The sequence below is a fragment of the Nannospalax galili genome, unplaced genomic scaffold (assembly GCF_000622305.1).
Source record: "Nannospalax galili isolate Female #2095 unplaced genomic scaffold, S.galili_v1.0 scaffold33, whole genome shotgun sequence".
In the NCBI taxonomy this organism is placed as follows: domain Eukaryota; kingdom Metazoa; phylum Chordata; class Mammalia; order Rodentia; family Spalacidae; genus Nannospalax; species Nannospalax galili.
The window spans coordinates 3,069,740-3,083,949 of record NW_008335436.1 but is presented as its reverse complement, the minus strand read 5'-3'; the positions used below and the strand labels follow the sequence as shown (position 1 = coordinate 3,083,949).

Genomic DNA, 14,210 nt, shown 5'->3' with positions numbered 1-14,210 from the left:
GATAGATAGATAGATGATAGATAGATAGATAGATAGATAGATAGATAGGATAGATTGATAGATGATTGATAGATAGATAGATGATAGATAGATAGATATAGAGAGATAGATGATAGATATACAGATAGATGAGAGATGATGATGATCCAGCCTCAAAGAAGAGCAAACACCAGGTTGTCAGCCTCTCAGGTGAGATCCAGCTGTTGTTACTTCAAAATAAGCTGATTAATAAGATAGATAGATAGATGACAGATAGATAGATAGATAGATAGATAGATAGATAGATAGATAGATAGATGATAGATAGATAGATAGACAGGTAGATAAATAGATAGATGATAGATAGATATAGAAATATATATAGAATGTATATAAGAATATATATGTTAAAATTTTATACAGTGTATTTTGATCATATTCACACGTCCTTGCCATCTCCATCCTACCTCCTACCCCACCCATCTACATGGTCTCTATTACTATTATTGGTTTAAGGCCTAGGAGGTCTAATTTGTTCCCAAATGTTCTTACGTGTGAATCCATTCCCTGAAGCCTAAGCTACCCAGGGTCACACCCTTTAAGAAAATGAACTTTCTCCCAGCAGTTATCAGTTGCCAATATCTTCTTGACTACTGTTGGGCCTTCTCTCTTTGCTGGGGTTTTGTCTGGCTTGTGCTTGTATAAGCCTTACACATGCTGTCACATTTGTTATGAGTTCATATGTCTAGTAGTCCTGCTGCCTGGAAAACACTGTTTCCTTGTAGCCATCCAGTACTCTGGCTCTTTCAATCTTACCACTGCATCTTCCACAATGATCTCTGTGCCTTGAGAAGAAAGGATGTGGTAAAGGTGGCCCATTTAGGGCTGAGAACTCAGAAGTCTCTCATTTGCACATTGGCCAGTTTCGGGTCTCTATTAATTGCTAGCCTCTACAAGAAGCTTCTCTGGTAAGAGTTGCTGATGTGTGAATCTCTCACTTTTACCTGGTACTCACAGTTGGGCTAAGCTGCTTGACCAGTTACCATCTGTGATCTGTCTCTGCTCCACTAGCTATTGTATGTGGGTACTGGTCACTGAACTCAAGTCCTCATGATTGAACCACAATGACCTCATCAACTGACACAGCTCCCCAACTCTTGCCTTTGGAAGCTTCTTTTTCTTAATAATTTTTATTCTTGGAGAGTATTACACATTTATAGAATATATGTTGATCATATTCATCTATGACTATCTCCCTTTAACTCCTCTTAGTGCCTCCCCACCCTGTCTCTTACAACTTCAAAGCTTCATATGTTCTATTTTAATTTTTTGGAAACAGGGTCTCCCTAGTAGTCCTAATGGACCTGGAACTCACTAAGCAGACCAGATTGGCCCCCATCTCAGAGAGATCCACCTGCATCTTCCCCTAGACCATTAGAATTAAAGTCTCTCAACACCATGCCTCTCCTTTGCCCTCTTCATCCTTCTTTATTTATTGTTATCAATGATCTCCTGAGTCCATTTAGTGCTACCCATACACACATGAATGTGTGGCCATTCACTGGGACACACGTGACCTAGTATCAGCCGATTCTCTAAGGAAATTGGCTCCCTGTCCCTCATCAGCCATCGACTGCAAATAACTCTTCCAGTTGGGGTGTAGTCTTGAGATTGCTGTTTTGTAAAGCTGCAGTAGTAGCGAGTTCTGCACCTGAGCTAATATTTGCTCTGCTTGCCCTCACACCCTGCAGGCTGCCCCAAAGGATTCTTTGGGAAGAACTGCAAGAGGAAGTGCTACTGTTCCAACAATGATCATTGTCACAAGGAATATGGCATCTGCCTGTGTGACCCAGGGCGCTATGGAAGATTCTGTCATCTCAGTAAGTCCTTGACTTTTTAAATTATGGAATCTAAATTTTGATGAAAAAATTACTAAATTCCACATTAAAAAAAGACTTTCCTTAGCTTTATTTATAAGAGTTAAGTGTCAGGGACCTAGAACATGTCTCTGGGTTTGAGCACAAAACAATATTGCTCCTTAAAATTTCAGAACAGCCCTTCGTTTTACATTCCGACCATTGTGCACATTTTCCAAAAGAATAGAGAAAACATGAGTACCAAAAATAACTAACGCTGTAAACCCAGAAGCAGCTCTCAGCTTCTCTCAGTGACACATCAGAGTGGTCACCCTCCCATCAGGAAGCTGTGTGCAACCCTCCTCTGGCTATTGAAGGGTTAACCCCTCTGAAAGTGGCTCCTGATGAACACCAGTGTCTTAGTTAGCCTAGTACAATAGAATATAGTCTAACAAGTGGCATATAAATAAGAAATTTAATTCTAGAATCTGAATAACCCCCAGAGTTCCATGAGTATAATGCCACATGATAGCCAGCTTTCATACAGTTCTGCTTCATACAGTGTCTGACACTGCGTTCTCCTCTGGTGGGACAAGCAAATAAGTGCTGAGACTTCTTTTATGAAGGCACTAATCTCAAACATGAGAGCCTTACCCTCCCGACCTAACAATAGTCCAAAGGTCCTGCCTCCAAATAACATTGTCTTAAGGTATTAGAATCTCAACATGTGTATTTGGCTGAGTTTACAGTGCCACCCATGAATTCACTCCCATTCAGGGGGCTTTAAGTACAACTAGATAGCTGTTGATTACCCCTCCAGATAGCAGTGCCAACTACTGCACCATTAAAGGTAGTCTGCCATGGTGGTTGTTATGGTTATTAGGCTTTAGGACTGGGTTAGACCATTGATTGATTTTTCTCCCTTAGCAATTTGCATATTATCATCTAGTACTATGATAATATAGATACAAGTCTTCAGGCCTTGTACAAGGCCTTCAGATACAAGGCTTCCAGGTCAGTTTCTGTTCCATTGCTCCAAGGCTGTATCCAAAATATTTCCTGTCTTCAGCAGTAGGGTCTTATCTTCTAGTTCTGGGAGATAACCAGGAGCTTTGGCAATAGCCTGTTGTATTTTGGGAGTCTCCTGGCCCATTCTCACCAACCACTCAAAGGGAGCTCTCTTCTGTCTGGCACTGTGTTCCTTGCGAAGTAGTTCCCAGGTATACATATGCACTAATGTTTAGACACTGTATGTGCATTTCTCATGGGGTTTCAGGAGCATCACATTTCCCTCTGGGCTCCCTAGCCCGCCGAGATTCATTCATCTCTACTCTTTCTCCTCCCATCTGACCTCCCTCCACTGTCCCCAGTCCCAGGATCTGCATTATGGTCATCACTGTCACATTTAAGCATTCCTTTGTGTCTCCAGAGCAACGATTCGACAGGCAGGTCCAGGAAGAGTAATGCATGAAAACGAATCCTAGCAAGCATTCTGGAATGAACAAGAAAAGCCTTAGAACAAGGCAGAAAATAGTCTGGCATGCCCTGGGGCATGGAGACTCTGATGTAGTCTGTCAAATTTGAAAGTCATGAAAAAGATGGTGGTTTCTTATCAAAACTGGGACAGCTTTTAGAGTGCACAGGGCACTGCCAATGGCTCTGTGTTGCTTCAAACATAATCCTGCACTGTCCCTGGCAACCACGACTAGGATTCTACTTGAGCTATCACAACCACTACATTGAATGATCTCTATAATGTTGCTTCCCATCCACCAGGGAAGCCCCACGAGTCCCTGCATTATCAGCACACAGCACTCCACAACAAAGCCTGTCAACACACACCAAACAATTACTTTGTGCCCAGAGGGCACCTTAAAGGATGTTTCATTTGAGGAGTCCCTTGAACATCTATAATGGGAAAGAAAAATAATCGTCAGAGATATGTTTGGAAAGGAAATTGAACTTCTCTAGTGACTCATCAGAAAGACAGAGACAGAGAGAATGAAAGAGACAGACAGAAAGGCAGAGAGACACAGAGAATGAGTGAACTATGGGGTATACTGTCCTAAACAGGGCAGGAAGTTTTAAAATTAGAATTTCAGTCCTGACTGTGCCATCTCTGAAACTCAATCCTGCGTCTCTGAACTCTAAAACTGGGGAACATAATGAAGACAGGGCAAGCATCACTTGCCAAAGAAGTGGTCAAGATAATGTTGCTGTCATGATGCAAACTTTATGTTATCTGTGGGATGTAAAATTATTTCTGATTACCATCTAACGAGGGGGACTGAGGACAATGACAAGCCTTCACGTAACTGCTTGTCCATCATCTCCAGCCTGCTGCAGGGTGACGAGGGGCCTGGCAGCCAAAACAGTCCTTGGAGAATATTAAGTCCAGGAACCAACGGAGCACATTGAGAAGCAATTTCTCTCACAGAAGCACAGAAGCCTTTTATAATACAGGCTTCACTGTTCATGTCCAGTTGCCAAAAAGCAAATGAATTGCCTGATTTGAAAGACATTTGTTTTCTCACTTCTTTTTTGGCAGGCAGGATGGTTCCCTTATTTTCCTAAGAATCAGGCCCCACAGAATGTCATGCCTATGCACTCATGATTTCAAATAAACAAAACATGGTGTTCAGGTGACCAGTTTGCCTCAATCTGCTTCCAGGTTGTCCCAAGGGGACCTATGGAGCTGGCTGTTCTTTGGAATGTCAGTGTGTGGAAGAGAACACCCTGGAATGCAGTGCCAAAAATGGTAGTTGCACCTGCAAATCTGGTTACCAAGGCAACAGATGCCAGGAAGGTACGATCTGATGATGGGTTTTGCTCTTCTCTACTAATTATGATCAGTTTTTGTTTGACATCGTGCAATCATTAATTAGTTAGTCCACCTGTGTTCTGAGGAGGTAGATGTGCTTTCTGAATTCCTATTGCAGGTGAGGAAACTAAGACACAGGGCAATAAGATTATATAACCTTGTCTTCTCAGCTTCTGCTCTTAGCAGTCTCCTGACTAGCCTGAGCAAGAGAAGAAAGATCACAAGACAGAAAACCTTATTTAAAACATTAAAGATTAAAGCTGCACAGCCATATCTTTGAGCTGAAGTCATCAACCAAACTCTTGTTCATTTCTAGGATGAAAGACTGGTTCTCTTTGTATTTAAAATCATTCATCCAAATAAATTCACTCACAATTCCTTAACCATGGAGAATTTAAATATGGGTATCGGTATTGTCATTTATCAAATGGTACATAAGTTTTAGATAAACTTATAATCAGAAAGCTGTGGTCCCAACAGTAACACTTGCACATATGTGCAAAGTTGCATGCAGAATTTGGGAAATGGTATTCCAGCTCCTCAGTAATGCTGTCTCTGGCTTCTGGACTCAGTGAGTACTTCTTAATGTCTTCAGTCTCCTGTCATTTTATTGCTGAATGTTTTGAGTCTCACCTTTCTCAAAATTGAAACCTCAACCTCTTTTTTCCCTATCATGTTTATCTTCTAACACACCACAGGCACTAATTACTGTTCAGCCTAATATTTATTGCCCATTCTTTCTTGCTCAAATCAGGGTTCATGTGGAAGGGTTACCTGAAATTTTGTTTTAGACATCACTCCATAATTTTTTTAATCACATAAATGTGTGTGGTTTGTTTTTATTGCTTTTACTCTTTCTTATGCTATTATATGTTTTTCATTAAGTTCTAACTATATTCAGGAAGAAATTGCCACAGATTTTTTTTTGTCTTTAATGCCAAACACAGCTCTTCCTTACAGAGACAGTAGCACTGAAAATCGTCTTTGGATCTCTTGTGTGCTCCTTGAATCTTCGCATTGCCATTTTCAGAGATGCTTCATGGCCTTTCTGGAGCTGAATGAAAGGAGAAGTGTGGTCATTTCAGGCTGTACTATGGCCATAGACGAAAGTGGGCTATTTGGGTAGCTGGCAATGGGGAAAGGAACTTGGGAAAACAGAAGCACAATATCAAATGACTTTACTTAATATGAGACAAAGTGGGTCTCACTCTACCCTCTCAATATACTGCAACTGATATTTAAGCCTAGAGTTGTCCTTTTCTTCATTTCCCCACTGGAGAAGCCATGTTCTGGCAGTCAACACACAAGGATATAATACCATGTACACACACCTGGGCAAATTTAATTTATTCTGATAGCATTTCCTTAAAGCAGCTGCTGAATATATTTTATTGGAAAATGCTTCTGAGATCCCCACTGTGAAAGAAAATGAGTTGGAAGCATATGTAAATTAGCAAAATGGAGAGGTCACCATAATCTCTGGAAAACATATTATTTTTCAATCAGATAATTTTGTCCAATTCTGATATTTTTGTCTAACCACAAAATGAAATCATGAATCAGACTGGAGCCTGTGAATGGGCTGGCCATGATTGGCAGTTGAAATCAAGGCAAAAAGAGCTCTTTAAGAGTTTGCAAGATGAAAATCAGGCCTGTTGTTTTTCTTTTTCCTTTTTCAAACACTGAAGTAGCCCAAGTGCTCCCAGAGCCAGACACATCCTCAAAAATCTTAACTCCAGACCTGTGTCTGAATTGCACATGAATAGATAATTAAGGACTCCAAACTGTTTCAATGGCACTAACGAACAGTGCTCTCCACAATCAACACGGAGCCTTATTTAGCTTATCAGAAATGGCTTCTAAGAACAGAAGAGCTGCTTTCTTCCACTAACTTGTGAAATAGGAAAAATTTTAAAAGCATCCAGTGCCTCTGGTTTCTATTGATTAGTTTGTATCCTGCAGTGTTTTAACCCCAGCTTCAGGCAAATTTCTGAATACACAGGACCCTGTGACCCATTGCGCCTCTTACGTCCATCTTAGTAAATCTATAAAAACTTTTTTGCCTTCATAATAAAGAATTTTATTAAATATTCCTAAATCAGATGAACCCAGTGACTCTCCAAAAGCAGGGATAAGTAATTTTAAAGGTTCCCAATGGCCTAAGATAATAAATTTAGGTGTAGTGATGGGAACATCAGTTTCAGAAGCTAAGAGATGTTGGATAAAATTTCAACCTTGCTATTTATAGCTTTGTGACATAGAATAAGTCACTTTACCTCTCTGAGCCTCATTTTAACAGACTCAGTAAAACAAGCAGTGTATGTTCTCCTTCATTTGTGGATCTTAGCACCAATCCCTTACGTATGAGTATAACTCCTGGTGTAACAGCAGGAGCCAGAAAAAGGAAAGTAAACACAGCAGTAAAGGGAAAGAGCGAGCCCGAAGAATGGGGAGAGCAGCTTAGATGTTATAAAAAGCCAGAAGGAAATGTATTAACTCCCCCCCCGAAAAAAAACATTCAATATCTTAACATCAGTGCATATGTACACCTGAAGGCTATATAACAAGGAACAGTACCAGACAGGAGAAACCTCCCTTCGAGTTGTTGATTACAGTAGTCCAAAAGACTCCAAAAATAACACAGGCTTATTGCCACAGCCCTTGACTGCTCTCCAGAATTTGAAGGTAAGACCCTGTTGCTGAAGAAAGGACATATTTCAGACATAAGGCTTAGAGCAATGGAGCTGGAATTGACCTGGGAGGTCCTCCCCGAAGACCAGCTCTCATAGTATCAGAGAATATCGTGTAAGCTTCTAAAAGAGAAAATCAACCAATGGTCCAAACCAACTGTAAAGCCTAATAACCATAATGACTGGAACATCAAACTATCTGTGTTGGTGGAGTAGTGGCACTTTTACCTGGGGGGCGGGTAATCAACAGCTGTCTAATTGAACTTAAGGCCTGCTCAGTGGGAGGGAACTCATATGTGGTACTGTAAGCACAGTTAATGCACATGGCTGGAGAGGTTATAGATCCCAGAGAAAACTCTATCTCTCTCATATCTCTAGACAAATGAAATTTATTACTGTATGCTAAATATGGATCCTTATATTTACAGACAAATATGCTATATACCACTCATCAAAGATACTTCTTTTTGCAACAGATGGAGATTATTATAGAGTTCCACAACTTGTCACACAGAGAATATATGTCTGAGAGATGCCCAGCCCTAAGTGACACATTTACAGTGGAACTTCTACACCTAAAACTCATGGAACATAACAGAACAAGGAGTAGAGAGAAAACTAATACATCCCTCAAGTCTCAACAGCAAAGTTTCCTCATATGACAGAGTGTGATGTACCCAAAAGGCCACAACTGACCAAGTTTTAGAGAATAAGAGGCTTTAGAGTATGTATCCCTGGATAGGATGCCCTATATTAAACTTCACCAACCCAGGGTAAGAGAACATTGTAAGAGAGGGGGCAGAAAGAGTGTAAAAGCCAGGGCTAGTGTATGAACATAAGGAAAGAGAGACTGTCAGGGTGCTGGAAACTTGTTCATGTGAACTTGCAGCAATGCTGACAGCATACACAAGGCCCATGCTGACTCAGACGAAAACCCAGCACAGAACGGGGGAAATGGGCAGTAGGCCCCAACCCTAGCCAAGGAAAAATGATTATAAGGAACCCTACCCAAAGAATCAAATAATTACTGTGGGGTGACGGAGAGTAGATCTTCTTTGAGGGAGTGACTCTAGGTAGGCTGACTAGACTCTAGGGGATGAACTCACACCAAGGGACACCTGGATAAAAATGTTTGACAGGACAGGACTTAACATATATGGCAGAATACCTGAAATCCGGTTGGGGGCCACTGGGGCAGGGAAGGGGTCTAAATTTGATTAAGATGCATTATATGAAATGCACAAAAACTCAGTAAAAGTATTAAAGTGAAAAAAAATAAACTAACATTGTGATTGTATATTTTTTATGGAATATGACCTCATCGTAGTTTGGCACAAAGGAAATTGTTGCAGGTCAGGTATAGGTGCCAGAAAATGTAGTCACTCTGTTATTCAAAGATTCTCCCAAGTATAAAAGATACTTCACAGCAGGACATGGTTTGCTGTAACTTTCTGCAACTGTCCTGGGTTTAGGGAAGTTTCTCTGTTTTTCCTGTGTTAAAAAGACACTTCTTGCCTGGTTTCTAATTCCAGGTGTTTTGATGGTGGACCATACTCTGGATCTCTAAGGGGCCCTGGGTACGCTTGCAATATCTATCCTTGTCCTTTTCTAGTAATAGTTCAAAGGAAATGCAACTTTCTCTTTGACCACCTTAGACATTGTACACTCTCACAAAGAACACCACTCACAAGGCTTTAGCTTGATTCCTCTGTCTTAGAAAAGGAAACAGAGACAGGGAGGGAGAAGTTCAGCTAGCATTTCTGGGCAGCCTCCTGAGCTGCCTTTAAAATTACTTCTCGTTTTCATGTTTTGTTCTGTACAAGTGCCTCCAAAGATATACATCAAAATTGTTTCCATTGTTACTGTCTGAGAAATCACATTTTCCGGGAAAAAAAAACCAACTACTCTCTGTGTTTCCAATGTGACAAGATATAGCACCATGTTGATTTCTTAAGGGAGTATTTTTGGAAGTGCTGTAAATCCTCAGAGATGACTTGAATGTTCTTACTTTGCCGCTCCAACACATGCACACAGACACACAGACACACAGATGCACACACACTCACACACACTTTGCCAGCTCACCTAGTTAAGAGTGAAATCTGGGACCATCCTGGACTTTATTGGGAATGTGAGTGTCTTTCTGATTTTGCTTTACCAGCCTGTCCTGATGGCCTCTGGGGACCAGAATGCCAGTTCTCCTGTGGACCTTGTGAGAATGGAGGTCATTGCAACAAAGATTCTGGAAACTGTGACTGTTCTCCTGGCTATACAGGAAAATCCTGTGCCATGTGTGAGTAATAAACCTACACAGGATGTACAACAAAGTCAACAAAATTGATAGCTTTATACAGATTTTTTCCCAATTGCTCTAAAATAGACTGCTATAATACCTTTAACTATCTCTGTTGAAGCAACACCTTAGTGCTCTGTGGCTTAAAACTGATTTATTTTCTCTTAATTCTATGGGTTTACAAGACTGCCCTACTAATGGTCACTAGTCTCAAGTGTGATTACTCAGTTGTTTCAACAAGGGGGTCATTTTGAGACAGACTGGACTTCGTTGATCTTAAATCCAACCTGTCTCTTTCTGTGTGGAGCATCTCTCATGGTTAGCATGGACTCCACAGAGTACAGCAGTGCCAGATGACATTCCAAGAAAATGTCTACAAAATAATGAGAGCTGACCACAGTCTAGACACAGAAGCCCCTTGCTATCATTGCCACTTGTTTCCATTGGTTGTGACAAGTCCTGAGGCAAGCCAGATTTGGTGGGAAAAGAGGATTAGCAGAAGCCCATGGCCAAAATCTCAGGAGTGGTGAGATGCACTTTCACCCATCTTATAAACCGGTATCATAAGGCATAAGATTTAAAGTTATCATGAAAAGTACTTTAAGAGACCCTAGACTAGAATGATTATTTTTGCAAGAACAACAACAGATTAAAGGCTGCTAAAAAGTGATTAATTAAACCGAACCCATTTGAGAGAGCCAGGAGAATCACTGTCTGGCCCTTTACAGATCATAATTCTCACTGAACCCTCTACAAAGCTTACCTGCATTAGCATTCTCTGTTCCATTCACAGTGCAATATGGTGGTTTGAGAGCTTCAGAAAAATTGTAGACTAGATGACAGTGATATATATATATATAGATATATATATAGAGATATAGAGATATATATAGATATATATACAAAATTTTCATCTAGTGATGACTATATATATATACACACACACATATACATACATTACTGTTGCAAATTGACTTAATAAGATTGAGCACGTGTCTGTTCTTTTTGATTGTATATCACTCCATGAATGCACACAGAGATTCAATGCTTAGGACTTTGTAGAAACTAGCAAGCCACCAAAACAAAAGACATACCATCACAACAGTGTTTAGCACTAGACGAACCATCTGATCATTTGGGGGAATGCACTGCTGCCCCTGAGGATAACCCTCAAGCAGAAGTGACAGGACAGGGTCTCTGCCTGACAGGCTTCAGTGATAACGAGATAGTTTTTATTTCAGGACTGCCATCCAGGTGCTATTGACAATCATTTCAAATAGTGCAGAACTTTGCTAGCACAGCAGTTGACTATCCTTAAACTACTTGCTTGCTTTTAAATGAAAAAAAAAAAGGCTTAAAGGTAAGAATTTACATATTCAAGAGGTAGCTTCTTGTTATTTGCTATTTCCACAGTGAAGTGACATTTTCCCTTGTCTAACTCACCCTTAATGGAATAATTATCAGGCAGATAGTAATAAAGTTTACACTGTTCCCCTTGTCAGGTGATATAAATAGACTATTTAAAAACAAGTGAAGAGAAAGATAAACTATTCACTGTTTCAAATATTTATTTTAATAGTTGCATAACAATTCCTCCATGGTAGAATTTCAAACTCTAGCAAACGCTTTACAATAGTCCTAAGAAATGTTTGATGATGAGTAATATTTACTTTAAATTTATCAGCAAATACATTATGATCCATGTATTGAATAGATAAAAAGATTCCCTTTCTTCAAATCCAGTTCAGTTTTACACACAAAAACAGAAACCCAAATTATACTATCACCATGGTAAGATACTTAGAAAATGAATGGAGATAAATGATAGAACACAGAAAAAAATGTTTCACACATACTTAATGAGTGTGTGCGGCATTTTTAAATGGCTTGTATTTGAAGGAAGGCATGCCTTTCTTTACTCTGGTATGATACTCATAAAATAGTAAGGCTTTATTACTTTGCATAGGACAGGGAAAGCCACATATAGGCTACCCAAGGTAGAGGTCTTATAGTAGGGATAGATCGAAAAGCCATGTCTTTGTGGTATATTTTTAGATGTGTCTATGAATACTTGGAATTCTATGTGCTTTTGTATGGAGTTCATCAGATGTCTTCCTCAGTCGCTCTTCACTTTAATTTCTGAGAAAGAGTCTCTCACTGGATATAGAGCCCATAGATTCACCTAGGCTGCCTGGATGGTGAGCTTCCAGCTCACCTGCCTTCCCGCTCCTCACTACTTGGACTTGAGACTTTGTTTGATTTTTTTTTTATAATAGTCAAAACATTTTAGTTAACATTTAGTTAATATCTTAGTTCTCTGATAATCTCATACATATATGTACTGCATTCTAATTACTCTCCCCCTCCCCCCCTTATCTCCCTTATCTCTGCCAGCCCCTCTTCCTCCTTACTAATCTCTTTCCCATATTCCTGAGTTTTTGTTTCATTCTGTCACCTACAGAGTTTAACTAGGGCCCTCTGGTGACCATGGGTTTGAAACTCTCCATTAGAGTCTGGAGGCTCACCAGTGGGCATACAACTTGATACAATGCCTCCCATCTTTCAGGATCTGTTAGTTGCCAGTACTTTAGCAGTAAATTGTTGGACCCCATGAGCTCCTTCCCCATCCATAGTTGACTGTTATGTGGACCCGACTTGTATGGGTCCAGTGCCAGGAAGCCTAGTTGCTGTGAGTTCCTGATTTCCATGATCAAGTCATACTTAGAGGATGCTATTCCACTGCCCTCCCTATCTTTACTCATCTCTTCTTCAACCATGCCCAAGCCAGAAGGGCATAGTATAAATATTTAGTTTAGGGTGTTACTTTTGGTGATCCCCTCGAAGTTCTTCACACTTGTGCACTAAGCTCTTTCTGACCAAACCATCTTCTCAATTCCTCCAGAAAGATATTTGCCTTGTGGAATTTATAAATGCACATACTCATGGAAAATTTCTGAAGATTTTTATTTCAGTGTTAGAAAACTATATGGATCAGGGTACATCATGTGCGTGTGTATGGGTTTTGTGTACATTTAAATTCTTTTTATTTTTTATTACTAGACATTGTATATAATAAAGGGGTAAGGATGACATACTCACCTAGATGCTTGTATGAAAATGTTATCATGAAACCCATTGCTTTATGCAATTAGTATATGCTAGTAAAAAAGTGATTAAAAACCCATAACTACTTTTTGTATAACTGCTATCTCTGTGAAGGGCATTTTAACTTTATATTTGACCTGCCTATTCATCAAAGAAAAGTCATAGCTTTATCTTGATCATACCATTATTTCTCATAGAAAAGCTAAGAAAGAGGGACAACTTAAGTATCTACTAGAGGGTTGATTAGTTCAGTGATATAATGCATCTGAGGACTATTCTGAGAATGTTAGATTTCTTCTTTAAATTAAAGTGTGGTATCTGGATACTTGACTTTAAATACTGTATATAGAAAATGACTGAGGCCAGGAATGGTGGCACATGCCTTTAACCCCATCACTCAGCAGACGGAGGCAGGCCTGGTCTACAGAGCAAGACAGCAAGTTCCAGGTCAGCTGGCTCTACAGGGAAGCCCTATCTCAAAAAACAAAAAACAAGAGAAAAAAGAAAATGGCAGATTCGTAAGAACACGTACCCATTTATGTGTAGAGAAACTGTGATGGAAAGGCAGTTATAGCCTGTGGGCTATGGCCATATCCAGATTAGATGGAGATGAGTCTTCTTCTTTTTATATATTTCCATGTTGCGCACACTTAATACCTTACTTATTTCCCTTTAACTTGGGGTCAGGTAGTTTAGGACATCATCTTTAGACCAATTTTGGCTAAATACCCATGCATGATAATTATCTAGTCTTAAAGTAATAAGCAGCAGCCTTAATAGTTCCCATTATAGTAAATATTTTCTTTCAATATTATTGAACTTTCCACTCCTTTGAGGCTCCCCTTTCTGTACTGAGTTTTGAACTTAATCCATCAATACACTACCAAAACACAAAAACCTAATATCTAAAGAAAAAAAAGTAGTATTTCTTCTGAATCTTTCATTTCCTTTTCTTCTTTAGAAATGCTCTTTTCTGTCCCTTGGTCATTTGGCAAGTGGGTACCTAATTTTGACTTGTGTTTCATGAGTTTAACAAAATCTCCTACATAATGAAGAAGAGAAGATTAGTTAGAAAGGGGGAAGAGGAAAAGGGGACACTCACTCAAAACATACCCATGCTTTAAACCATCACTTGATGAAACTTCAAGAAGGTTGTCTTGACCACTGGTCTGAGATGTCTTCAGTAGAAAGCTAGTAAATGTTTAATAATCGGCTCAATTAAATCTAAAACATCAGGTTAGTATCATTAACATTTCCATACTGTAATGCACACTGTGTGATGGTCTCAAGCCCCAATTGATGTCAAATGGCTTTAGAATTCTTAAAAATTTAGCAGTTGGCTGTTCTAAGATGGTAGTAATACCTTCAGCACACCACAGACTCACACTGCATTCTAAATACCACGGTGAATTCTCTATCTTTACCTTCTCTTGTGATATTACTTTTCAAGGATTAATTTTGCTTTC

The 14,210-nt window shown here is 39.6% G+C and overlaps 1 protein-coding gene across 1 annotated transcript in view; it reads left to right on the top strand.

Annotated features, from left to right (window-relative positions):
• LOC103731729 (EGF-like and EMI domain-containing protein 1) overlaps positions 1-5,782 on the top strand; it is a 616,338-nt gene extending 610,556 nt beyond the window's left edge. The window contains 3 exon segments of the mRNA XM_029562083.1: positions 1,731-1,859; positions 4,507-4,641; positions 5,604-5,782. Of these exon segments, the coding sequence (XP_029417943.1) occupies positions 1,731-1,859; positions 4,507-4,641; positions 5,604-5,782 (443 nt within the window).
• Positions 5,783-14,210: the final 8,428 nt, after the last annotated feature.